The 27751-nt window shown below is 51.7% G+C and overlaps 1 protein-coding gene across 4 annotated transcripts in view; it reads left to right on the top strand.

The window, feature by feature from the left end:
- Nucleotides 1-27751, top strand: part of VPS13A (vacuolar protein sorting 13 homolog A) — a 2146181-nt gene that overhangs the window by 1391696 nt on the left and 726734 nt on the right. For all 4 annotated transcript variants that reach the window (XM_086961343.1, XM_086961342.1, XM_086961345.1 and 1 more), the window contains one exon: nucleotides 18753-18896. In XM_086961343.1, coding sequence (XP_086817469.1) covers nucleotides 18753-18896 — 144 coding nt within the window. The remainder of the gene's footprint in view (nucleotides 1-18752; nucleotides 18897-27751) is intronic.

The following is a 27751-nucleotide window of genomic DNA, read 5'->3' as shown; positions in this document are numbered from 1 at the left end:
TGCCTTGGGCCGAGGTGTGCCCTTGCAGGACATTTGCCAGGCTGCTACGTGGGCTTCGTTGCACACGTTTGCGAGGCACTACTGCCTGGACAGTCAAGTCCGGAGGGATGGCTACTTCGGCCGTTCCGTTCTCCAGGACTTTCTGGTGTGAATATTGGTTCGCAGACCCACCACCACGGGGATGGTATTGCTGGGGTATCTATTCTAAGGTAAGGAATCTATCACTAACGTGTCTCTTTCAGATGCACAAGTTACTACTTGTGTAACGATATATCTGTAAGAGACATTAGTTAGTGATAGATTCCTTACCGACCCACCCATCCTCCCCGTTCTGCGAACCGATATCTAGGGTTAAGGTCATCCCCTTTCAGGGCCCTAGTTTCTTGGCACCAGTGTCGGTTTTTGTCATGGCTCTGCGCTTCTGGTGCGGAAAAGCTGTGGCTAAGAACTGACGTCAGCACGCGGAGGCGGCGTCTAAGTACTCCGACGACGTCATCACGGCGCCCACGACGCCGACGACGGACGCGGAGCCGCAGACGACGCCTACCGACGCGCAAGGGTACTGCTACGCAAAACTTTCCGGATCCAGTCTGACGCCTGGGGATATTCTAAGGTAAGGAATCTATCACTAACTAATGTCTTTTACAGATATATTGTTACACAAGTAGTAACTTGTGCGTTTATATTGCAATTTAACATCCTGCATATAGCATAGCTGATTCGTCAGAGGGTGAGTTGAATATATTCATCTCATAGAGACTACTAGCCGCAGATTCCTTAACGTAGAATTATCTGCAGGCGTAAGACTGGATCCGGAAAACTTATTGCTACAGCATCCCTGCGCCCCGGGGGGACGGCACCACGTGACTCTGCCCTGATGTTGTCCTCGTTCGTGACGTCCCCGGCGCACCTACATCCGTTTTTTCTCTTTTCTGCGTGCAACGCGGATCCGGTTTGTGTCCTGACCTGTTTTCAGGCCTTCTATTCTTTTCACACTTTGGCGTTAAGTGGAACAGTGTGCGAATGCCTTCAGGCTTTAAGACTTGTACCTCCTGTGCATGTCCCATGTCGGGGACGGATCTTCACCCGATTTGCATGTGGTGCCTGGGTGAGTACCATGACTCAGAGAGTTGCGACGCATGCCAGCACCTTAAGCCTAAATCATGGCGGGAGCGCCGGATGAAGTTGCTGTCAGCGTTCTTGTCCAGGTCGGTGTCATCTCAGCGACCGTTCCCTACCTCGGAAGCAAGGAGCCGCCAGTTTCGTCTGCGACATCATCTCTCGCCGCGGCCCATAGGGCATGGCTCTCCGGGTGGTAGGTCCTTCAGTTTGTCTCTGAGGCCCTGTTCTCCCTACGCGGTGCGGCGTCGACTCCCCCCGGGACATGCGCCCCTGCTTGTCCCCCTCCTACCAGCCGTTTCCCGGCGCAGAGGCGACTAGGGCCCAAATGACAGCCTATGCTGCAGCGCTGCAGGCTTCTTAGGCCCTTCCTCCACGTCCTGAGACGTCCGCGGATCCCTTGCCTCGCGCTGGGACTTCCGTGAAGTCGCCGGCACCGAAGGTTTCGGCTTCAGGTCGTGGGAGGGTGGTGTCGTCTGGTGTGGTCCTTTGGGGCTGCCCTCTTTGGCGCCTGGAGTCCGTGCCTCGACGCAAATCCTTACGGGGCTCCCTGTGGCATTACAGGAGATCGCCGGGACTCCAGGCTTGGCCTCCAAGTCCCCCTCGGTCCTCTGGACATGTGGCTGCCTTGCCGGAGGTCGAGCCGGCGCCGTTTCGGCGCCGGGAGCCATCTTCTCCGGCTCTGGTGGAGTCGCGGGTTGATACCAGGACCTGGGTGCTTTCCCGAGCCCCTCTCGGTCCTCGACGTGGGTGCCTACCCTGTCGGAGGCTGAGTCAGCGCTGCTCCATCGCCGTTCCGGTGTCAACCCCGCCCCATTCTTCTGGAGAGCACGTGGTGGCAGAAGTTGACCTGGCGCCACGGATACCCACTCCGGCGCCGCTCGACCTCGATCAGGCGGTGGTCGACTTCGATCAGGCGCCGGTTGACGTCGATCAGGCGCCGATGGCGGACTCAACAGAGCTGGGTCGGCGTCTGGTTCTCGATTCGTCTCCTGAGGTCCCTTCTTCTCCAGAGGTCTGTCATATTAGTGTGTTCCTCCCCAGAGACATGACGCTGTATTGTTGCCTTTTCACCGTCATCTTCCAGGGAGGGCTCCTCACCATCCCCATGGCCTAAACCCTCGAACCCTTCTTTCCATGGCTTGCAGCTGGCTTTTCCACCTGCCTCTCCGCCTTCCCCTGAGGCCCCTCAGATTCCCCATTCATCTGTGGATCCTCCTCTATTCTGGGGCTGGCCGCTCCCCCCCGGGACTTGGGGATGGGCGGCTCAGTCTGCAGCCCTCACCCACGGAGGAATTACTTTCTCCTCCGCTGTGCCCTACTGAGGCCAGTGTTGCCTTTGTTCGGGCTATTTCCACGGCTGCTGGTATTCTAAGGATTGGTGAACCCGTCACTCCATTTCCTACAGACAACCTCTTGGAAGTTCTCCACCAGGGCTCTGGTGGACGGGAGTTGTTCCTTCCTTTTGAAGCTTCACTCCATAAATCTCTTATGGAGGCTTGGGGGCGTCCTGCCATAGGCGATCTGGTGCCTCAGGCGCTACTGCATGGCCACCTTCCTGCTCCGCAGGACCCAGTCTGTCTTCCTTCCCACCCCTCTACTCAAGGCGCTCTTCTGTGGAATGCCTTTCCGTGTTTGCCTGCGGTGTTGTTTCCTCTCTCTCGGGAGGCCTGGTGGTTGGATTCATGGGGGCGTAATGTGTTTGCTTTTTTCCAGCTCTGCCTTGCGGGTGCTTAACACTTTGTGTGTGTTGACCAGGGCTACTTCTAGCCTGTGGGACTCTGTGGAGTCTCTTCATTCTCATGTCTCCCATGAGGGTGCCCGTGCTGATCTGCGGGGCCATGTGTTGGATGGTAGGGAGTTGGGCACGTTTATTCTTCGTGCGGTATTGGATGTTGCCGATGCTCTCGGCCGTGCAATGGCCACTTCTGTGGCTCTCCATCGCCATGCTTGGCTACGTGATGCTGTTTTTCTAGAAAATATTAGAGAGCGTCTGGTTGACCTGCCATATGACTGGGTCCTTCTGTTTAGTACTCATGCAGACTATCCCATTCAGACTCTTCTTGCGGGGCTCCGTCCTCCTCAGTAGGTTGATTTGTTGATCCTCCGGGTCTCAGTGGGAGGCGTTATCCCACTTTGCTCCTGGTATTTGGTTTTTGCAGTGGCTGTTACACTTCCTGTATGGTTTACTGTGCCCTCGGGGTCCTTTGGTTGGCCCCTCTTTTCAGTTGGCTGCTGGTTCAGCCCCTTTTTGGGTACGAATGTACCTTTTGGCTGATTACTAAACCTTCTGTGGTTTCTGACGCAGGTTTATGATTTTGTTCTCATATGCGGGATTGTCTTCCCTAAGAGTGGTTCCCATGCTTTCTTTGGGACGTGTCCTACCCTATGTGGGGTACTGGTAGCTATTGTTTAGCCTTGTCTTATGCTGGGAGGATGTGGACCCCCCTTGTGGGTTCCTCGCCTTTCCTGGTGTTGCTATATTACGCTGGTGCGGCCCTTGGTCCTTACTTGGGCATGGCTTGGCCATATATGGCCTTGTGCTGTGGGATTTTTGCCCTTTGTCTGCCGTTTGGTCTAGTCCTCTGTCTGGTGTTTCTGAGGGGATAACTTCCTGTGTTGACTGCCTGGTCCGTCCTACTTGTTTCTCCTCTCATCTTCTAGCTGATCACACTTCTTCTTGGTTCGGTTCTGTCCTGAGCGGTCCCTTTTTAGGGGTCGTTCTGGATTTTTTCTGGCCTTGCCCTTGTTCTGAGCCCGACGTGGTCTGGGCGTTTAGTTGGTGGCGCTTGTCAGCGGCTGGCTGCACCCGCCTGCTCTTCTCTTCTGTGGCCGGGGCCTTGGTGTGGGCCCTGGCGCTCCTGCTTCTTGTTCTGCAGGATTCTTGTGGGATTACGTTCTTCTTCTCATGCCTGCCTTTATTGCTGGGGTGCCTTTCTGTCTTGTCTGTTGACTTCAAGCCGTGATAGGCTCGGCTGCCCTCTAAACTGGTGTTTTTCCCGGTGGAGTACTTTGCCTGTGTTTCTGCCTCTTCTCCTTGGAGTTTGTGGGTAGCTCTTCTTCCTCGGTACTCCTCTGCGTTGACTGTACCTCTGGGGCTTCTGGTGGAGATCCCTGGTTCCTTGTCTGGGCTTGGGGTGCACTGGCCTCTTTTCGCCTTGTCCTTGCTTCCTCCTGCTTGATGAGGGTTAGGGCGCCTCTTTTTGTCATCATCAGGCACCACCTCTGGGGCCGGTGTTCTTCAGAGATGACCAGGTTCTCTTCTGCCTGGCGGGGACTGAGCTATTCTCCCTGTCCCTGTGACATCCCCTATTGGGGCCCTGTGTTCGTCCAAGCTGGGGAGGTCCTCTTGCAGACCCTCCTTCCCCTTGGGTATGGCTAGGGTATCTTTATCTATGTTAAGGAATCTGCGTCTAGTGGTCTCTCAGATGTACGAGTTACTTACCTTCGGTAACGATGTATCTGGTAGAGACGATTCTAGCCACAGATTCCTTCACGACCCTCCCTTCCTCCCGGTTCTTGCAGGATCCTTAGTGGTCTTCTGCGAGTGCCCTTTTTCTTACTCCCTCCCTAGGGGGATGCTCGTCTGGTTGTTTGCTCCATTCCTTCCTTTCTGGTGATTGCTTGATGTTTCATGGGTACTTCTGTGCCCCTGCACCCTTGTCAACAGTGTGGGGGTTGCTTGTGCTTTTCTTCCTTTCGTTGCTTGCACTTCTGACTCCTTTGCAATCCTTGGGGTTGAGGTACCTTGGATGGGTCTTGGCCCTTAGCTCTTTTCTCGAGATGTCTCTCCCTGCTGGTGTTGTCTGGGGGTGAATTGTCGTTCCTTTTCCGTTTGGGCCTTGGTGCCCTTCTCTGTTCTAGGCTGTGGTTGCAGACTTCTTTGTCTGCTGTGCAATTTTTCACATGCTTTCTGCCCCCAGGGAGGCTGCTGTATTTGTTTGCAGGCTTGCTTTGCAGTAGCTGTGCTCCTGTTCCTTCATTCCATGACTCTTGGTGCCATAGTGCCTGGCACTATTTTGGATGGTGCTGTTCCTCACCATTAATTTCTTCCCTCTCTGTGTATCAGATTTTTCGCACACTGTTCCCATATTCTCACAGTTTCTGTATGTGATGGCGCCGCGTTGTGCCGCTTAACCCCTTCCAGGCTGATGACGAGCTGGGCTCGTCATGGCGTAGCCTCCTCGCACGCTGATGACGAGCCCAGCTCGTCACGTAAAGTGCGTTTTTAAAAATCTCAGCGTGCGAGCGGAATTCCGCTAGCGCGCATGAGGTTAAAAGTTCTCCGAAGAAAACGGACGTAGGCTCACCGGGTGGGACTTATGTATCCTAGCTGACGTCACAAACGCGGACGACGTCAGGGCGGAGTCACGTGGTGCCACCCCCCCGGCGCGCAGGGATGCTGTGGCAAAAAGTTTTCCGGATCCAGTTTCACGCCTGGGGATAATTCTATATTAAGGAATCTGTGGCTAGAATTGTCTCAACCGGATACATCGTTACCGAAGGTAAGTAACTCATACATTAACAACAACTAATCACCCGAGATGCTGAGATGGAGATGCTGTTATCTACTATACGCTCGGTCACTGAACAATTACAGAAAAATTCTGAGAGACAGAAATATTTATGGGAATAACATTGCTGATTAAAGCTCAAATCTGGAAATTTTCTATACCGCCTCATCCCTAAAAAAGAAAGCAAATAGTAAATTCGGAGAGCTAGCCTGCTGCTGCCAGCAAAGAGAGCCATTGTAATGACATGGGAATTGGCCAGGGAACTCGGTCATCTCACTCTGGAAGCCGGAAGTGATGACGTGGGTGAACATAGAGTGTCCTGTTAAATAAGGAAAGAGATATGAGAAGGTGTTCATAGTCACACTTGGAATCCGTTTCTTTCATAATTTGAGGTTATAAGGGATGAGGATAGGCCTTGATTCTCCACAGTAAAAATGAGAAGTGATTTGGGGATACAAGGTCTAATGTAACGTTTTTCTCAGATTCCCTACTCTGTCCAGATTTTCATCAATCAAGCCCATGAGGGTGGACTGTTAGCTTGCCGTATAAGGTATTCCGTTGCATTTGCCAAACGTTTTATCCGGAACACCTAAGACCGCTCGATACAGCACGTCGCTCGCACAACAGCCATTTAATAGGGTATCGCGGCCAGGTCAGAGATTATACCTGGTATTTCAGCACGATAGGCACAACAGCCATTATATTTCAACCTGTGAGCACGGATTTATGGTGACTTCGCAAGAAGAGATCTTAGCTGAGGCGTCCTAACGATTGTGGTTTCAGGTCAAAACAACGAGTAACAACATAATCGCCCTGACGAAGTTCGTATGTAAAAAGAACGAAACACGTTGGCTGCCTGGTTCTTAGTTTCAAATTTAAAAGAATAATAATGAAACCTGCACATTGCTAATATTGGATGGACATTCATAAATTACTTTTTCTTTGGATATTTGAATTGGGGGGGGTGCAACCTACAGTTGGCAAAAAGCAAACGAGTGCCGGACTCTAAATCTCCCCCAAGTGTATTAAAACAAATATATATGATTTATATCTTGCAAGGGTGGAAGCACCCTGACCTGTGTCTTTATTTTATTTTTATTTTGTATTTACTATATCATATTTCACATTTAATTTAATGTAATTTTCATTAGTAACTTTGGGCTCCAAAATGACGTAATAAGATTTAAATTAATGTGATTTTTATTATTTTTATTATTATACATTAGACCCCTAAAAGGCATATTTTACTTATGTTGGCCGTTGTAGTGGTCAGGCAATGTAGTGGAGGTTACTTGGAGCAGGGATACCTGCATCATTGATCCTAAACTAAAGTAATACACTTTTTCCTGCCCACACACATAATACTGAGTAACTTTTGTGTCCCAAAAGAAAGGCATACCTGAATACATTTTCAGCAACAATCTCCACACCTTGGATCACATTTTTTTTTTTTTTTTTTTTTTTTAATTTGTTTTTATTGCAGAATTAGAAACCACAGAATACAAAGGCTCAACCAGTCCACTCGTAATGTCCCCCCGGTCAAACACCAAAACGTATTACATACACAGCCATTCAGCCCGCATCCCGGAGGCCGGGCGGCGTAGTACCCGAAATAGCAGGAAGGCATCACGGTGGGTGTCCCTTAGGGACAATGGTCGAAAAGTCATTTTACGTATCCGCATTTTACCCCCCCGCCCACAACAAAGAACACCGTCAGCCATCCCACATACGCGGATCAATGCTACCAGCCGCTTCCCGACCCGCCCCGTGCACTGCAGGGCCCCCCATAACTGACCCGTGCTCCTGCCCCACCTCCCTCTCATCACCCACGTTCCACAGGCCCTCGCAGCTCAATATCGCTATCTCGATCAACCCATCTCCTGGCTTCCGACCCACCCCGAACTCCCACTAAACAACCCCCCAGTGTCCCCCCCCGGCAACTGCTAATGGTGTGTGTCCCGTCTGTAAGTGCAGTATGGATCCCGCTACAGTTTCTATGACGACTCCGAGTTAGTACGCCTCGCGGTGTCCACAGGACCCTTCCACTCAGTCCTCATCCTCCACTAAAGAGTCACGCAAGGCTTGCACCACCAATTCCCACGCACGCGCTGCATCCAAGGCTTTCTCATTACCAAGCTTGACAGCCTGTTTCATTCGGAGCACACTCTCACAATCAGACCACCGCAACAATTCATTCTTCCACCTCCTCACCGACGGCCCGCTCCTGGACTTCCAGTGCCATGAGATCTCTCTTTGTGCCAGTATCAGGCCCAGATCAATAAATTTGCTCGTCACCTTAGTATGTTTGGTATGCGGGAACCAGAGTAGCAGACACGCCGCCATGTCGAAGTCCACCTCCCTGTCGGTTACTTCGTTTAGAAGGTCCCCCACCTCTGCCCAGTAGGCCTCCAAATGCGGACAACCCCAGAACAAATGATCCATGTCCGCTTCCGGAGACGAGCACCTCGGGCACCGTGCGTCCTGCACCTGAAAGTACCGCCGTATTTTTTCCGGAGTCAGATAGGCTCTATGTATCACAAAGAAATGCACTTGTTGGAAACGCGCATTCCCCGTGCCTTTCCATGTGCGCCGCAGAATGTGGCTCCACACCGTGTCTGGAATGGGTTTGCCCACACTCTCCTCCCATTTAGCTTTGAGCCCCTGGAGCGGTTCCAGTCCCTCGTTCAGCATCCTGTTATGGAGGCAGGTCACAGCCTTAAAGGTGCCCGCTGCCATCACCACATATTGGCAAGCCATAGTGGTATCCGGTTCTATGAGCCCTCCCTTCCAGTGCTTCTGTATAGCCGCTACCACCGCCGCATGCAACAGAAACCCCCCGTCTGACAGCCCGAACTGCTCCTGGAGCACTCCGAAGGGCACCAAGGTACCATCGATATACAGGTCTCCCACCACCTGAAGTCCAGCCTCCTCCCATTCCAACAATGGGGACCAATCGCCCCCATGTGGCAGGGCTGTTAGCATGCCTATCGGAATTTCCGGCGCATAAGGTCGAGTTGCCCTCGCTCTCCTGAGACTCCTCTGCCAGCATAGCCTGAGCGTCCGTTCCTCCATAGTGAGGCCCCGCAGCTCCAGCTTTTGCTGCATGACGATATAAGACAGTACATGGCGTTGTATCCCCAGCTCTCGGTCACCCTCCGGTCCCCTAAACACCCGGGCCACATGTTGCGTGAGGACCTGAAGTATATGAAAGGGTCCCAGACCAGAAAAAACACAGTGAATAATTAATCTTCACACAGTTACACAAGATCAAAACCAAAAGGTACTTATGGTTGACAGTGTTTTTATTTTCACTGAACCCAGAAAAAACGTATAATGTTTTTACATTCACTAGTATTATGCACAAAGATCAAGTGTGCCCACACAGGGGAAGGGGAGGAGTGTAGAAGGAGGGGGGAGGGGGGGAGGGGTTTTAAGTGTTACAATTAGTTAACATCACTAATCATAAGCACAAATCCACAAGTGAAACCATCATTATCATTGATCCATGAGTGAGAGATCAAGAAAAACACATGTTAAATAAACCATTGTACATGAAACAGAGACTCCTGTAATGATTCTTAATATCAAAATTGGGGTAAGGAGTTCGTATAGGTAGAAGATGGTCTACGTTTCGACCCAAAGGTGTAGGACATTGGATCCTTACTGGAGGGTCTTCATCAGGACGTGAGGGGGTGAAGGAAACGGTGGGGCAGAGTCCTGACAGCGCAGGTAGACAAAGTCACAAGCCTACTGGGCGTGTTGCGTCTCCAGGCGGGGCCAGTCCGAGTAAATATTAAAGGTGTCTGTTAGTAAATCGGTAAACCGTTCTGGATGGCACGGCAGGTAGAGTCCCTCAAACGCAATTATGGCAAACTCCCAGGCGCTCGTCCAAGAGGGATTGTGAATTACTAACAGCAAGGAGCCGGCTCAGCGTGTCTCCTTAGGAGTGGCAGGGGGCCTCCGTAGCCTGAGCGTCCCAAAAAGTGGATCAGGCAAGGAACAAGGAAGACTTCCTTGTTCCAGGCATACACGCGCTAACGCCGGCTCCACTCCGACCCTTCACGGATGGCTGCCTGATCCACTTTTTGGGACGCTCAGGCTACGGAGGCCCCCTGCCACTCCTAAGGAGACACGCTGAGCCGGCTCCTTGCTGTTAGTAATTCACAATCCCTCTTGGACGAGCGCCTGGGAGTTTGCCATAATTGCGTTTGAGGGACTCTACCTGCCGTGCCATCCAGAACGGTTTACCGATTTACTAACAGACACCTTTAATATTTACTCGGACTGGCCCCGCCTGGAGACGCAACACGCCCAGTAGGCTTGTGACTTTGTCTACCTGCGCTGTCAGGACTCTGCCCCACCGTTTCCTTCACCCCCTCACGTCCTGATGAAGACCCTCCAGTAAGGATCCAATGTCCTACACCTTTGGGTCGAAACGTAGACCATCTTCTACCTATACGAACTCCTTACCCCAATTTTGATATTAAGAATCATTACAGGAGTCTCTGTTTCATGTACAATGGTTTATTTAACATGTGTTTTTCTTGATCTCTCACTCATGGATCAATGATAATGATGGTTTCACTTGTGGATTTGTGCTTATGATTAGTGATGTTAACTAATTGTAACACTTAAAACCCCTCCCTCCCTCCCCCCTCCTTCTACACTCCTCCCCTTCCCCTGTGTGGGCACACTTGATCTTTGTGCATAATACTAGTGAATGTAAAAACATTATACGTTTTTTCTGGGTTCAGTGAAAATAAAAACACTGTCAACCATAAGTACCTTTTGGTTTTGATCTTGTGTAACTGTGTGAAGATTAATTATTCACTGTGTTTTTTCTGGTCTGGGACCCTTTCATATACTTCAATCTATTACCCAGGTCCCACTGACCACATGGGTCGAACCCTTCTGTCTACAACACAGCGTGAGGACCTGAAGCTGCGCCGCCAAGTAATACAGTTCAAAATCAGGAACAGCCATCCCCCCCTCAATCTTGGGGCGCAGCAACGTGGTCAGAGCCACTCTGCGGCGGCCATGTCCCCACAAGAAACCAATAATCATCGTCCTCAGATCCCTAAAGATCCTCTGAGGAATCCAGATGGGTAACGTCCGGAAGTAGTACAGGAGGCGGGGGAGTGCCACCATTTTCAAAAGAGCAATCCTACCCAGTACCGTCAGCGGGAGGGTCGACCAAAAGGACAAACTGCCCCTCAGCGCCCGAATGCACCGACCAATGTTGCCTTCCAATAGGTCCGCAGTCACGTGGTAGATGCGGACTCCTAGATAAGTAAAACAAGATGGCTCCCAGATTACCCCTAGGTCACGAGCAGGGCTGGGCGTCTCCGCTCTCAGCGGGAACACACAGGTCTTCACCCAGTTAACCTTGAGGCCCGACAACCGGCCGAATTCTGATAACAAGTCCATCGCTCCTTCCAGGGCCCGCTCCGTGTCGTCTAGGTATAGCAACAGGTCGTCCGCATATAGCGAGATGTGATGTAGCCGCCCGCCGCTACTTATCCCCGCGTATCTGTCACCCGACCTAGCGTGGACCGCCAGGGGTTCCATCGCCAGGGCGAACAGGAGGGGGGAAAGGGAGCACCCCTGTCTCGTGCCCCTACCCACCGGGTATGCCGCCGACACCAAACCACCCAAACGTACTCGCGCCGTCGCTGAGGAGTACAAGACCTTCGTCCAGCGGCGGAACCCGTCACCTATGCCAAACCTCCCCAGCACTCTATCCAGAAAAACCCATTCCAAACTATCAAACGCCTTCTCTATGTCCACGGACAAGACCGCTTGGGTCCCATCCTCGTCCAAAATGGCGTCCATAATCCCAACCAGACGACGGATATTCATCGCTGTGCTCCTCGTGGGGATAAACCCCGCCTGATCTCTATGTACCAGGCCCGTCATGTGCGGGGCCAGCCTGGCGGCCAGAATCCGGCTCAGGATTTTGTAGTCCACCGTCAGCATGGACAACGGGCGATAGGACCGCACATCTGTTGCATCCCTGCCGGGCTTCAAGAGCGGCACAATCAAAGCTTCTCTCATAGACCCAGGCAAACCCCCTGACTCATAAGCCTCAGTGTAAACTGTAGGAGAGTAGGGTCTGCAATCCTATGATCACCCAGATTTTTTGCTTTTGTTTCACTGGTTTACGACTTTCTCTGGCTGTGGGCCTGCTAATCAGACCCACAGCCTGGCTGTTCTCTTTCTAAATTACGATATGTACCCTAGGTGCATTTACCAATTGGTACTGGGCCACCTTATCAGACCCTGTAACTCAGGGCATAGGTGTACCCAGGGCCGCCAGGGGCTGCAGCATGTATTATGCCACCCCTGGCTGGCCTCCTAAATTTGACACAACTGGCTGCATGACAGCTGGGGCGAAGTCGTGTACTCACCCTTTGCTTTAGATATGGTAGCCCTATATCTAACCATACAATGGACACCCGAATTCCTATCAGTCACTCCTATGGCAGGCCTTGACAATCCTGAAGGCCGAGTGCGTGGGCTCGTGTGAACTGTGTTCTGGCCCGAGCCGAGCCGGTTACAGCTTGCGGAATCAAGACCCAATGGCTGTTCCATGATAACGCGTACCATATCGGTAACTTCGGTGTCGCGTTATCAAGACATGTCGAGTAAGGTGTCATACGAATCGGGATGCTGCCCTCTCACCAACTCTGGCGACGAGGTTAGCATTCCGCCCTTCTAGAGGGACACGACATGTACGTAACTGTGAACCCCGGTTAAAGTTAACCAAAGCCTCAGCTCCACAAAATGGATGCTGCCACCACAGACACGAGTCTGACCTCCTGCTGCTGGGAGTCCTTCCAGCGAGGAGCGCTTGGACAAAGGGTTTCCTGCCGAGGGCGGTGTTCGCACCGTCCCAGACAGGGTTTGTGTATTCTGGGTAGGTAGGGCTTTTGCGAGAAGGTGACTGCGGAGTGGCACCCCGGTGCTCACTACGCATCTGCCGGTCAGAACCAGTTCCAGGGGCGCCAGCCCTGGCCTGGGGAAAGTCCGGCAGGGGAGAGGGGTGTAACTACCCCCCTTCCTGGTCCCACCCTTAGGGCAGGACCTAGTCATGTACCCACCCCTTTCTTTAGAATAAAGACCGGAGCGGGGACCCTTCCAATTTAGATCATCTTTGAATCAAGAACTACTTTCTACGAAAGGACATTCGAGACTCTTCTCAAGATTTCTCCCTTGTGACTAAGGAGTAGTCACCCTGCATCAGCGGGCACCATCTAAGAACTCTGCGGGTTGCTGTAAGTCCTTCCTCAAGGATCCGACGGCCCAGCTCGACGAGAACCGGCTTCCCTGGCACCTCTGACCTCTACCCACGTCATCAGCTCAGCTGTGATCTGTGGGTGCGACGAGACCTCGAGGGACCGGCCATCATCAAAACCTGCACGCTTTCTTAACCAGCACGACCATCGAAGCAATTCTCTGGTGAGTGCTCTGGGGTCCGAGAAGCCCCGACCCTGAGCCGCTCCAGCACCGAAGTGCAGTCTCCCAGCATCTCCACGATCTGCGTGGGGCCCTTCTGCTCGCTGCTCAGCACGTTGTCTGGTCACTAGCCGCTGGCTTGTGCCCTTCCTTGACGACATCCGACAACCAACGCTGCTGGTCTGGTTGCTCCAGACCGGCCCTTGCTCCCTTTTTCGAGAGGAGCACCCCGGACCCTCCTGGTCCATTCAAGACGCCATCTTAGGCCCACCACGTGGCCCGAGATCTGCCAAGGCTTGTTGCCCCAATCCTGGGCCCAGCGACGCCGACAGCATCATCCTTCGTGGGACAGCTCGCACCTCCATCCTGGTCGCCGACAACGCCTCCTGGTCCGTGAGACTGCAGAGCCTAGCGTCGCCCACTCACCTGGTCGAGGTGACGGCCAACCGGTGCCCTCCTGGTACCCTCTGACTACTGGCTAGTAGTACGAACTTGGTCCCCTCTGCTTTCAGGTATCATCAATCTCTGATCCAGGCTTGGATCTCTACGAACTATTCATCACTGGTCGCCGGCCAGCAACTCCTTTTCTTCCGGCTCCTGGCTCGTCAGCGAAGACCCCGACGCCTGTAAGACTTGTGCAGCCGCAGCCCTCGTGGCTAGGTAACTCGGCATTTCGGTGCCTGCATAGCCTCTTTACTCTAGGGTCCCGAGTCCCTCGCTTCCGACTTGCCTTATCGGGTCCGCCCGAGACCTTAAACTTTCCGTGTCCTCGGACACTTGTTTTAATTGTGCACTTGAAGTATTTTCCTAAGAGATTTGGTTTGTGCTTAGTACCCTGTCCTCATAAAGAGTCCAGGGCTGTTGTGAATCTTAATAAATATTCTGTTTATTTTCATAACACTTGTGTGGTGTCCTTTCACTTGGTGTTCAAGGGGTACATGTGTGGTAAACAGCTGGCTTAACACGCCCTCTCGAGTCTTTAGCCTTAGACTGCTCGTATCCACGCTACTAGGATAGCTGGTCTATAGGTTGACTTACAACCAATCACCATAAGGGTCGTTTGGAACGATACATAGCGGTCGCTAGAATAGCGAACGCTGCATATCGGGCCAACTTCTCACATAAACCACCAGCAGTCTGGGCGCCAAGCTGTCTACAAACTGCTGGTAGAATTCTACTGGCAGCCCGTCCACCCCTGGCGTTTTATTCCGAGCCATATTTTTAATGGCCACCCGTATTTCCGTAAGCGTGATCGGGCCGCCCAACTCTTTCGCGTCGTCCTCATCAAGGACCGGAAGCTGCCTCTCCTCTAGATACTCCGCAATTTCCTGATCCTCCACTCCCAACTGACTCTGGTACAATTCCTCGTAATACACCCGAAAGCACTCCAACACCGCCGCCTGAGAATACACCGTCTCCCCCAGTGCGTTTTTAATGCTAAGGACCGGGCAGCCCCTAAGTTCGGGGGTAGCGAGTCTGGCCAAGAGCGTGCCCACCTTATCCCGTTCAGCATGCGCTCTGACGGCGTATTGCCTGTAATCGTAACACCTCAACCGTTCCGTTTCGGTGGCGACCAACTCCTTCGCTTCCAACAATCGGGCCTGTAAGTCTGGCCTGGCTGGCCTGCGCCGCTCCAAGTCTCTCAGAGTCTCCTCCGCTTTCGCAAGAGCATTCAAACAGTCGTACGAACATTCGAAAACCGACCCAGACATACCCCTCTCACAACCACTTTCATCGCATCCCATTCAGTGGACCTACACGTGGCCGTACCCTCGTTCTCGCCAAAGTAATGATCAATGCCCTGTTGGATAGCGTCACTAAACACTGAGTCCTCCAGCGTGTCTGGCCGGAGCCGCCATGTTGGAATCGCAGAACGCTCCCGCTGCCACTGGATATGTACCAATAGGGGATTATGATCCGAGATGGTTCTGGCCAAGTACTCTGTGTGTGAAATCAATGGGGCCAGGGATCCGCCACAGAGCATTGAATCGATCCTCACATGTAGTGCATGGAGAGCTGAGTAAAAGGAATAGTCCCTGGTGTCCCTGTGCTGTTCCCGCCACACATCCAGCAACCCCCACCTGTCCTGCCATTCCTTCCTGTGCAAGGCCAACTTACGTACCGGGGAATCAACAAGGGGGGGGGGGGGTGAGACCTATCCAATACCACACCATACACACAACAAAGAACCACATCTCTACCATACAGCCTCCCCTCCACCGCCACAAACCTGCCATCAGGGTCCACCACTTGGTTTAGCACCTGGAACGGTATCCCTGCTCTCACCCAAATCAATACCCCCCTGGCATATGCTGAGTAAGTGGTGCCGAACACCTGGCCCCGCCATCTTTTCTGCAACGCCGCACACTCCTTTTTTGTCAGATGGGTCTCTTGCAGCATAGCTATCTGCACCCCCCTTCTCACCAGATATGCGTGCACCTTGTGGCGCTTGACCATGGTACGTAGCCCCCGGACATTCCACGTTAGGCATTTTAAGCTAGGTAACGTCCCCATACCAGCTGCAATTAGTCCAGATCAAGCCACGCCAGTTCACATCCCCCCAAAAGCAGTTGCCCCCCCCAAAACAAACTCTGGAAAGAAAAACACCCCAAACCCCACTCCCCAGGACAGAGCCCACAAACCCAGTGTCAGCCCCAATCCAAACCTCAGTCCAACCACACATTCCCTTAACCTGTGGTCTCCACCACAGAAGGCCTTAAGGGCCCTAGGGGGGTGAGTTATCGCCGACCCCAGCTAGCGGAGCCCACGCCCCGCGCTCCCATCCCATCCTGCCGACGTGGCACCCTATCCGGCATCCCACCCATCACCAACAGGATACCGCCCTACCATCAGTTCTTGTCCAATTCCCAGCACAGTCTCAACCATGAAATATCCCATCAGAAGTCTGGGGGGTCACCACCGGCCCCTTCGAGCTTTCCGCTTCCGAAAGGTCCTCTCCTGTCCTGCTGCCTTCTCCGCCGGAGTCCGTCTCCACCAGTTCACTGCCCTGCTGCGACCCCGTGATGGCCGCCGTCGCTGCAAGCGCATCTCTCTTTTCTGCAGCCATTTGAGCCTCCCGTTTCTCCCGCTGGCGCCTATTACGGGACCGGATGCGTTGCGATTTTCTGACCTGAGGCTGTGTGGACCGATCTCGCCTACTTTTGTGGGACCGATCCGTCCCCGCTCTATACGACTCCAGCCACTGCCATGCCTCGTCCGGGGTCTGAAAGAAGTGCGTAGTCTCATCCAGGATAACCCGCAGCTTGGCTGGGAAGAGCAGGGAGTATTGAATGCCCTCCTCTCGCAGCTCCTTCTTCACCGCCAGGGACGATGCTCTGCTTTTCTGGACTGCCTGGGTGTAGTCCGGGAAGATTGTAACCCTACTGTTCTCCACCTCAAACGGGCCCGACATCCGAGCCTTCTGAATGAGGAGGTCCCGGTCCTTATAATGGAGGAGCCGCACCACCATCGGTCGGGGGGGGCGGCCAAGCCCTGGCGGGCGAGCAGGCACCCTGTGGGCTCGTTCCAACGTAAAGAAAGGAGTAAGCCCCTCCGGTGCCACCACAGTTCGAAATCAGTCCTCCATGTAGGCCACCGCGTCCTCCCCCTCAATTCGTTCCGGCAGGCCTACGACCCGCACGTTGTTCCTCCTATTGCGGCCTTCGGCATCCTCCGCACGCCGTTCCAGCGAGTCCAGCCGGGCCAGGATGTCCGTGATTTTATGCTCCGCGGTTACTACCGACGGTTTCAGGTCCAATAGCATCTGATCATGGTCCTTGACCTTATCCGCCAGCTTCGCATGGTCCGCTCGCAAGAGCCCCAGCCCCGTGGCCACTTGCGCAATGTCCTGCTGCAACGCCTCCTTGGTCGAGGTAATTGCATCTAGTATGGCATCCAGGCGCCGATTCAGTCGCTGCTCCTGGTCCAACTCCTTCGGGGGGGTCTCACCCATATGGGACGGCGCCGCCAGGTCCCCCTGTCCGCGCTCTCCGGCCACCAGTCCTCCCTTGGCCGCCATCTTAGGGTACTGCGCCACAGGCCAGAAAACCCGTCCAGTCCCGGCACTCGTGAGCCGGTGCAATCCTCCCAATATTGAACAGGATCAAATGCCACCGCCGGTGCCCGCAGTTCCAAGGGCCAACCGGGTGAGCTCCGTCAGACCCGACCCCTCGTGAGCCCAGAGGGGAGGGGGAAAGGGAAGGGTAGGAGCCGGCAAGCGTCCTCAAAGCCCGAGCGGGGTCCTTGTCCCCCGATCTTCAGAACTGTCGCCGCAGTCCCTACCGCCTCAATTTCTCAGCTACAAAGCCCTCCACCAGTGGGCACCAAGTCAGCTCAATGCCGATGTCCGGAGTAGCCCGGCTGCTCCGCCGCCATTTTCTTCTCACTCTCGGCGACACCTCAGCCGTCGCCCAACTGGGTCTCCACGGGGCCAGCAGTCCCCCGACCACTTTCTATCGACGCCCAGTGGACCCCCTACACTTCGTAGGGAAGGAGCGTCGACCACGGGTCGCCCAGGGGGCTGAAATCAGGAGAGTTAGCGGGATTCCGCGTGGAGCTGCGAGCTCACGCCGCCATCCCGATCGGCGTCCAAGCCACGCCCCCTCCACACCTTGGATCACATTTGAAAATAATATGTATGCCAGTGCTAAATTATTGTGCAGCTCTTAGAAGTAGATTTTGGTGCTGCAAGGTTAAGCTGACTGACTAGTGCTGTTTGGGTTACTTTCGGTTTATACTTTGGCTCACAAAAAATGTGGTGTGCTTACTATGTGGCACAGCGAATATGTATTCATATTCTGGGTTACTTCACTGAAATATGGTTGAATAAAGAAATTCACAAGTTTTATTCATTGGCTCAGAATAATAGTGGTTCACCTACCATGTGGCATAGCAAAATTCATGTTCACATTTTGTGACCAAAACTCTTTTCATGGTGGGCTCACAAAATAGTTGATAATGACTTTAAAAAAAGTCTCAATGCCCCAGCTACGCTAGTAAGAGTAGCCAAGAAGGCAAGTAGCCAAGAAATATTGCCACACTATGCTTGTTGATATACACTGTTTACTTCTGAATTATTTTCAGGATTCTCAGCATCACCTATAAAGATAGGCAGAGGAGCCAGTCAACTTACTTGCACAAGGAACCTTCCATTTCCTAATGGAAAATTACATACAACCCAAAGCCCAGATGATCCTGGAAACCCCCAGATTTAACAAAGAACTTCAAGCTATCCTTCTCTGTCTATACCACAAAACTGCATTCCTCCTGCTTAAAGAACTAAAACTTGGCCCATCACTCATGTAAATTCGTAAGAGCCTAAAAATCCACCTTTTCTCAATATACCTTCCTTGGTAGTATTGTTGAAATTCTTTGTGCTATGATTTTCCATGCGCCAACCAAGCTCTGGATTGTATATAAAAAAAACTTGTGAATAAATGAATATTCCCTAAATAATGTATGACAATACCCATCGCCTTTGTTAATTCTGTTAATGAGGTGTCTTCATAAGACCCTTCTTAAAGTGCGTTCTACTGCATGCTGGTGAGAAGTACCTTTCCAGGTAAGAGCTCGCTGTTTTTATGTAAAATCTATATTATTTTTGCATGAGCTGGATTGGGATGAACATGTAGTCTCAAAGCAGTTTATCGTTTTTTTTTGTTTAAGGCTTGTTTTACCCCCAATAATATGGATATGAAAATTATACAGACTGACACTCCTATAAGGCGAAATTATTTGCCAGCTTTGAAAATGGAATACAAAACATCAGAACATCAGAAGTCCATTAGTGTGCAAGTGTACAGAATACAGGTAATGTTTGCATTAGTAAATGTAACCATATAAAATCCATGTTTACCTATTTTATAAACATCTCAGCGTCTTTTATACACAGATTATTTATGTTTCTGCTATCTTAAAATTTAGATGTGTGCTTCTTAATGAAAACCTAGTGTTTCAAACCCTGCATGAACTTCAAGAACCAGAAATATGTTACTGGTGCTGCATGAGGTGACTAGATCCTCACCGAAGGTTCTGAACTTTGTACTCCCTGCCAAAATATCAGTCCCGAAATGCTCAGAAAATGTTAAGCGAAACATTGTTGTGATGATTTAGAGTGACTTAGAGTGTAGCAGTCCTGGAGGATGCCTGAATTCCATTGCATCCATCTTTTTAGAAAAAGCAGCAGTGCAAATGGTCACATTCAGAGCTTGAATGTTTTTGTGCTCTTCAAATCTCTGGTCTAGATCTGACTGTAACCGTGTGCAAAGATCTTCTCCTTACCAGTAAATCTGCATATTTCTTTCTAGGAAGAATCCATCTCAGTTTTGGAGCAGCTACAGCCTTTTTCTTATGCTACTCAGTCCAGATGTTTCCTCGTGGGCAATGTTTCAATTATTTTAAGACATAGCTATAGCTTAGCTGTGGCATTAGGATCCTCTGCTCATGTTGCTTCATTAAATAATAGTGAAGCTGGCTTCTCACCTCTACATCTTCTTGTCAGGCTCTCCTTTTAACGCCTTAAACTGTGGACCCGGACCGGGCAAACTTCCCTGAATAGACATTGGAACCTGGTACCACGTAACACAATGCTTTGTGCTATCCCAAACACTGCAGTTATCGGTCCACTCCCTTATAAAGCTGCAGCTCTCTTTGTGACCAAATCGACAGCGTGGCTGATATTGTCTACGGCATCCTGTTGTTTATATCATGAGGGTGCTGGATCTAACTTTGAGGGTTGTATAGCCCACAAATAGCTCTTCCCAGTTTTCAGGTCTTCTGAAATATAGCTGCAGAGTAAAACTCTTCCTTCAGACACTTCTGGAATGTTAAAGAAGCTAATAATCAGAAACCCCTCCTTGAGGTACCTGTGGTATGTTGATATTATAGACAAAAAAGTTTTCTTTTTTCATTCCAAACTAGGGGCCATTCTTGAATTTCTAAAATGCTTAGGGCCTAGACACCGCTCATATTTTTCTTTCCTAAATCTATGTCGCCTCTTCTGTTGAATATCACCAAGTGCTATTCGAAAGAAGGCTATAGACTTTTTGGAGTTACCTAGAGCCTTTCTCCAGTATCCTTACAGAGGTCCTGCAGTCACAACGGTTTCGACAGAGCCAAATCTGCCTTTTAATGAGGGTCATATGGATTCCATCATAGAGACCTGGAATAAACCTACCTTATCACCTGCTCTTAGCAGGGATATTGCTCCTTTTTCTTGCCTTCCTGTTCTGAAAGATTGCCTTATGCATTTATATTAAGGTTCAAAGTTAGTTTTGCTGTGTTGTAGGGATTCTGTTCAGTGTGAGAAAGTGGCTCTATATGTACAGGACCAAAGTAAGGTACAGTGTGTACAGAGACCACCAACCCCAGGGCTATAACAGAGGTTAAAGTCAGGGCTGACCTTACTCTCAAAAGTGGTAGCTTGGTCGAGCAGTAAGGCAGTACCAGAGGACAGTGTAAAGCATTTGTTGTACCCACTCTGTCAGCCAAAGGTTTCACACACTCAAGGACTGAACTCCAGGCCAATTGTTTTTATATCAAAAGATATCGTTATTTTATTTTTAGAACCAACAGGTATCAAAATATACTTTTCTCAATATGAGTGATCACTGCTGAATACTTTGCAGAGAGTCAATAAACTTTGTAAACACAACAGGTAAAGAGGTTGCAGTAGGCAACACAATTCTAAACACAATTTAGCATTGAGCTCAATGGGTTTTCGTACATAAATGCAGTTGATTACTTCGTAGATTACTTTTGTAATTCCAGCACTGGATCCTAGATTCATTCCTGGGGTCTAAGCTGAAAACAATTCAATGAAAACGTTCTAGTTCTTGCAGTGATTTTTAAGAAATATAAAGCTATTTTTAAAGTTCACACTTAGAAACTTTTCAATGAAAATCTGGCAATGTTATCCAATGTGAGAAAATTCAGGTTATGGTTAAAGTACGATCGCGTTACTTTGGTAATCCAGTACTGGGCTCCTAGGTCCAGCACTGGAATCTCAACTTAAGACAGGTAAGTAATTACGTTTCAGAAGTTGGTACGATTTTTAAAGAATATTTCAAGTTTTCAAAAGTAGACAGAAGAAATTTCATAGAAAAGCAGACAATGGATTCCTATGGAAAAAATTCAGGTTACTAGTAAACCCGGCTAGGATTACTTTTGCGGTTCAGTACTGGACTACAAGGTACAGTACTGGTTTCTCTCCTGATCACAGGTGAGTATTTCGGAATTCGGTATTCGGCTGATTTTGTGGGAATATTTTAAAGTTTCAAAACTTCACACTTAGAAGATTTTTCTAGTCAAACCCAGTCAATGTTATCCAATGGCAGGTAAGAGAGTTAACGGTTTCCAGGTGAGTACTCAACTGGTGAAGTTAAGGTTTCGGGCATAGACTCACGGGTCCCCCAGGGTTAGGTAGGTACAGTTGGTACACCCTCAGCGGCACAGGGGCAGCCTGGTGCAGAGGTAGTTAGGCCCAATGTTATCCAATGATGGGCAGGGAGCCTCCGGTTGGTGGCTGCTGGCTAGGAGGCCACGCTGCTGTGAGAGCTGGGTTCCTGGTCACTTGCTCAGGGCAAAGGGGGAAGTAGGATAGGACACAGGGTGCACGGCCAGCAGCACTCGGGCGGCTGGGTGCAGGGTGCTTTTGAGCCGTCGGGTGCTCAATGTTATTCAATAGGAAAGTTAAAAAGGGAACAAAGGCTGCAGACTCGGGGACGGTGATTCTTCAGGTGCGACCACCACTTCGAGAAGTAAGTTGGGATCTTGGAAAAGAGGTAGGTACCCCAAAGGGAGGCACAGGGAGCCGGGTGCAGGTGTGTCTTTGGGCATGTCGGGAAATCTTACCCTCTGCTGGTCGCGATTGGGGGGGGGGGGTCCCTGGTTCTGAGGCTGCAGGTGGCGCCTGGTTCGTCGAGGAGGGTCTTTGGGCACAGGACCTCGGGTCCCAGTCGCCAGGAGGACGTCCTCGTGGCCTTGGATCACTCGACCACGGGCCGGGCTCGCTTGGTGCAGAGTGGGTTGGACAGGAGCTTCCTGGCTGGCACCAGGGGTTGATTGTTGAAGCAGAACCTCTGCTTATGGGAGTCCCAGTCTTTCAGAGGGTCAAGGCAGGCAGGTCCTCCGGGAGTCCCAAGGTTGCTGTCTGCGGGAGTCGCCGGGATTAAGCAGGAGCACGGTCCAGAATCGGCAGGCCGGTAGGGCTGGGGCTGAGTCAGTTGGTGTCGTCCTGTTGTGAGCAGCTGCACGGCCGGTCTTCCTCTTCTTGATCTTCTTTCTTATAGGGATCTGCAGAAGGAAGGTTCAGGGGGCCCCTAAATACTGAATTTAGGGGTGTTACAGGAAGGGTAAGGGCAGGGACCAATAGGTCCCTGTCCTGGGGTGGGTACACCCCCTAGCCTGCTCCTCTCCGGTGGGAGGGGGGGGGCAGGAACCTAGCTGGGATTGCGTAGGGCTCCCCATCTTCAAGATGGCCGGAGCCCGGAGTCGTGCTTCACCTCGCCTCCCCCACCTGAGGGGTGGGGTTGGCACAGGCTGGCACCCCCCCCTTCCTGACGTAGGGTTTCCTGCCAGTCTTCCCACCAGAGTGGGGGTCAGAACTGGTGGGGGCCAGTTCCTGGGTACAGCAAATGGTCCGGAGAAGCTCACAGAGGCGGCATGCCTTTGAAGCTTCCCCTTGCCCATCCTGGGGGAGGAGACCTAGCACCTCGCCCAGGATGTGCATTGTTGCAGGCCCAGGAGAGCGGGGGCTCTCCACCCATGGGTCCAGCAACATGTCTGCAGGGTGGCAGCCGAGGCAGCCTCTCAGTCCAGACGTGGATTGTAGGTTTAGGTTTCAGGGGGCATCTCTAAGATGCCCTCCGGTGCATTTTACATTGAACCTCACACTGGCATCAGTGCGGGTGTAATGTGCTGAGCAGTTTGATACCAAACTTCTCAGTCTTCAGTGAAGCCATCCTGGTGCTGGGGAGTTCGTAATGACGACCTCCCAGCACCATATACTCTTAAATGGCAGCACTGCACTTGCAGTGCCCAGGAATGGCCCTGGGTACTGTAGGGGCACAGGGCTCCTGCACCTGTGTCCACACCACTGGCATAGGGCACCCAGCTACAGCGGTGACTGATGTATGCCAGGGCAGTGGGGTCTGTGGGCAAGGCACACAGAGATGTGGGCCATGTCGACTCTCTGTTTAGTTCTGTACTTAGACACTCAGCCTGCAAAGGCAGTGTGTGGGTGTCCGGGTACAGGGCCCCTAAGGGTGGCACAATGAGTGCTGCAGCCGTTAGGGGTTTGGTCACCATGCCCTGAGTACCTAGGGTACCATTTACTAGGAGCTGATAGGTGGCCAGAGATGCCAATTGGGTTTTGTTTCAATACAGCTTTAGGGAAGGAACACAGGCCCTCGGTACCTGTTTGGCAGGAGCCCAGGGCACACTCAGTCAAAGCAAATCAGCAGTTCAGCAAAAAGTGGGGGCATACCAATGCAAGAAAGATGGCACTTTCTCACACTCAGGAACAGAAACATGCTTGGAAACATAGAACATAAGCATTTAGGGACTGAGTCACCATACCCCTTCAATTCCTATGGGCCTGAATCCTACTAGCTCATAGTACCTAACCTACCTTCTTAACCATTCCAGAGAGGCAAGTGATTTGGCACCCCAGAACACAACTCTCTCGACCCTCTTAGGGATTGAGGTAGCATGCCACCCCTTTTCTTTCTCTCACTCGTACTTGTCCACGACAAGAGAAAAGTTTACAATGTTTATTTAAACTAGGGGCTCTAATATGCAATAATTGTGCCACAACTAACAAACAAAAACAGGTCAATAATGTCATTAGCATTGTTAGAAGACCATATACAATGAAAAGCCCTGTCACATAAAAGGACAGATTTGCCTAAACCCATCCTCATTACTAAAGCTAAGTGATTATAGATCTCTGCGTGCAGTGGCGGACCCCATACCTTAGCATATACAGATAGTTGTTCTACATCCCACCTGGCATCGCTTTCTCGTCTCAGGACCCTAGTTCCGTGTTCCAGTCTCCTCTAGTCTAGCCAAGAACGTCATGTCCTGGGTTCTATGACAAAACCTGTGTGTTCAAAAACAGCAGCTGGGGTGCTTGTTTAAGTCTAGGTGCTAATGTCCGACCACGATAATAACAAAAAACTATGTTGTTTGACCTTGCATAGGCTATCTGAAAGAAAACGTAGTGATAGATTCCTTACCTTAGAATTACCCGCAGGTGTCAGACTGGATCCGGGAAGTTTTTCATGCTTTAAGGTGCGAGGGAAGTTTTCGATGCAGCTTGACCCTAAGATGGCGGCCGTTTAACGGGATTCTGCGAACGCTTCAACCTTCGCCTAGAGAGTCTTGCCTTAGATCTAATCAACTCAACACTGACTTTTAAAGTGGCGACCGCTTGGGGACATGGAGCATTCTCATGAGCAACTACGTTTATCACCTGGCGTCCTCTCACTGCGTGTGGCCTGACCCTAATATGGCGCCCAAGTTCACTTGTACCTGCAGACTGCTTTGCAGTTTTCCGGTGCCCACTACAATTTAATGCCACCCGAGTCAGTCGCCACCCGAGTTAGTCGCCACCCGAGTCAGTCACAAACTGTTGTGAACTCAACTCAACCTATCCACCAGATAGCCAGCATTGTCTGAGGATCTTTTCTGCCATTCGTTTAGGTGACACAGCATTGTTGGTCATATAGTTACTTCTGCATGCCAAATCAGAGGGAGCAGCCGAATCTTGATGGCGTAGAGCTCCGGAGCAGGACCGTGCAACACCACATGAACCTTGGGTGGCCAAATCAAACACCCGAGCGCATGATTCCACAGATATACAGCTGATGCACGTTGGAGGCAGGGAGTGGGTGAGCAGAGGGTGGTCTCTAGTGATCACAATGGGAGCTTGGAGGACTTGCTGGTGCCTAGTTAGGTCCCGTGTAATAATGGGGACTGGCCGAATATAACATCAAGATCAAAATTCCCTTGCCGGACCACAAGATGGCTGACACAGTGGTCCCTACCATGTTATGCTATTACTTTAGGACAAATACCGTACATCTAATTGAATTTCACCTATCCCCCATCAAGACGTAGAACCTACTGAACTTACCTCCGACTGCGGAGACCTAGCTATCTGGCCGATGCCCGGTGGAGCTACCTGATAACTATAGAGGAGATGGGTTGTGGACTACCCCCTCGACCTGCACCTACCCAGCCGGACTTTGGACAGTCTTTACTTCGTCTCTCCGTCGTACCTCCCTCGCACCTCTTTTCCCTAACCCCCGTTCCCCTCTACGCTCCTTTCATCTCATCTTCTATGCTCTTTAAATGTTTTTTCATGGAGACCTAGCCATTTGGCCGATGCCTGGTGGAGCTGCTGGATAGCTATAGAGGAGATGGGCTGTGGACTTCCCCCTTGGCCCTCACCTACCCAGCCGGACCTTGGGCAGATTTTCCCTTCGTCTCTCTGTTGTATCTCCCTCCTACCCCTTTTACCCTACCCCTTTCACTTCCTTCTCTCCATTCCCTAGTCTTCTATGCTCCTTAAATGTTTTTGTCTGTGACTAGTGACCGTGGAGACCTAGTTTTCTGGCTGACGCCTGGTGGAGCTACCTGGTAGCTAAAGAGGAGATGGGCTGTAGACTTTCCCCCTTTGCCGTCACCTACCCAGCTGGACGTTGGGCAGATTTTCCTGCGTCTCTTTGTCAAATGCTCCCTCCTACTCCTTTACCCTACCCCATTATCCCCACACTCTCCATTTATTTCGCCCTCTATGTTCTTTAAATGTTTTCCCATTGATACCTAGCTAATTGCCCAATGCCCGGTGGAGCTAACTGATCGCTATAGAAGAGATGGGTTTTGGGACTTACCCCTCGACCGTCACCTACCCAGCCGGACTTTGGTTAGTCTTTCCTTCGCCTCTACCCCTTTACCCTTACCCCCTTCCCCTCTACACTTTCACTTATCTCGTCTTCCATGTTCTTGTAAGGTTTGTCTAGCTACTGATGTAAATTGTAACTGATGTAATTTTGTGGAACCTCATGTAAAGCGCTCCGATACCTCTGGGTCTAGCCAGCGCTATATATAACTCGTAAAATAAATAGAAAGTTGTACCCCAGCACGTCAGTAGGCGTCGTCAGTAGGCGTCGTCGTGCGGCTCCGCGTGCGTCGTTGGCACTGGGATGAGGTCACTGGAGCTACTTAGACGCGCCCATGAGCGCTGACGTCCGTTCTTTCTTTTTCCGCGCCAGCAAGCACATATCCGGAAAGAACAGTACCCCAGTCACTTTTTTACTGAGCTTTTTCGAGGCCTTTTACCTCATTTCTGTCACCTCCTGGTGTCGTAGGGATGGCCGGCTTCAAGAACTGCAGGGACTGTCACTGCATGATGTCCGTGACAGACCCGTACCGCGTGTGTCTCTACTGTCTGGGGCGCGACCACGACACCAAGTCGTGCCCCGGCTGCCTGGCCATGGCTCTGAAGACTTTGCGGGAGCTGTCCCGAAAGTTGTTGGAAGTCCGGCAGTCGGCTCAGGGTCCCGGTCCCCTGGGAGGTGGAGGGTCAGGTAAGTCGAAGCATTCCAAAAAGAAGTCGAAGAAGCGCCGTCGCTCTTCAACTTCTCATCGCGGGACACGGCTGAGCGTGCGGCTCCAGCGAAGCCTGTGACGTCGCCACCGGCCTACCTAACCTTTCCGGGTCCGTCGACGATGCCTGCACAGGTGCAAGAGTTTCTTGCTGCTATGGCACGACTCTTTGGGCCGTCTGGCCCCGCCGGCTCGCCTTATGGTCCCGCTGGCCCAACTGGGGGTCCTGCCCTTCCGACCCCAGTGGCTTCGGCCCCGGATCCGCCATCGACTTAGGCCCTGGCGCCGCAGGACCCCCTTGGATCTGGGCTTGGATCCCGGGCGACACCGGTTGACTTGATAACACCTCCACTGGTGTCGACCCCGCCTCCGGCACCACCTCTAACGTCGTCCAGTACTACCACCGATATCGTCCCCGGTTTCAGCCCTGAACGGATGCGGTGTAGAATGGTGTCAATCGATGCCGATTCCGACACCGATGAGGCCTTTCTACCCCTACACCCGTCCTCCTTATTTTCAGCCTGTTTCACAGACTTCGGAGGAAGAGGAGGACTGGGAGGGGTCTGAGGACCCTCTCGCACAACAGTGTGGTTATAATCCAGACTGGGCAGAGGATTTGGGGGATGCCAGTGGTCTAGAACACCTTGCCTGACCTTGGCATGCTGTCTCCTCCTTAGAAGTTATGCAGTGGTGTTGCGTAGGGCGGCCAAGGCTCTCCACCTCGAACTCCCTACAGTGGCCGTCGGGACTAACCTCCTGACTGAAGTGCTTCACCCGGTGGCAACCTCTTTGGAGCCCTTGCTGCCTTTTAATGATGCACTGTCCGATGTTCTTTTGGGCACATGGTCCAGGCCCAAAACAGTGGCTCCTGTGGACAGGAACGCGGCCCGACAGCATTGCCCGGCTCCGGGCAACCCCCGCTTTCTCTCCCAACACCCCACCCCTGAGAGCTTGGTTGTCCAAGCCTCTGCATCCCAGAGCACATTACCTTCCGCACCTCCGGATAGGGAATCCAAGAAGCTGGAGCAGCTTGGCAAGAAGCTGTTTTCATCTGC

This window comes from Lissotriton vulgaris, chromosome 3_1, assembly GCF_964263255.1.
Source record: "Lissotriton vulgaris chromosome 3_1, aLisVul1.2, whole genome shotgun sequence".
Classification (NCBI taxonomy): domain Eukaryota; kingdom Metazoa; phylum Chordata; class Amphibia; order Caudata; family Salamandridae; genus Lissotriton; species Lissotriton vulgaris.
Note: the sequence above shows the minus strand (reverse complement) of the source record. Positions and strands in the feature narration are given on the sequence as shown.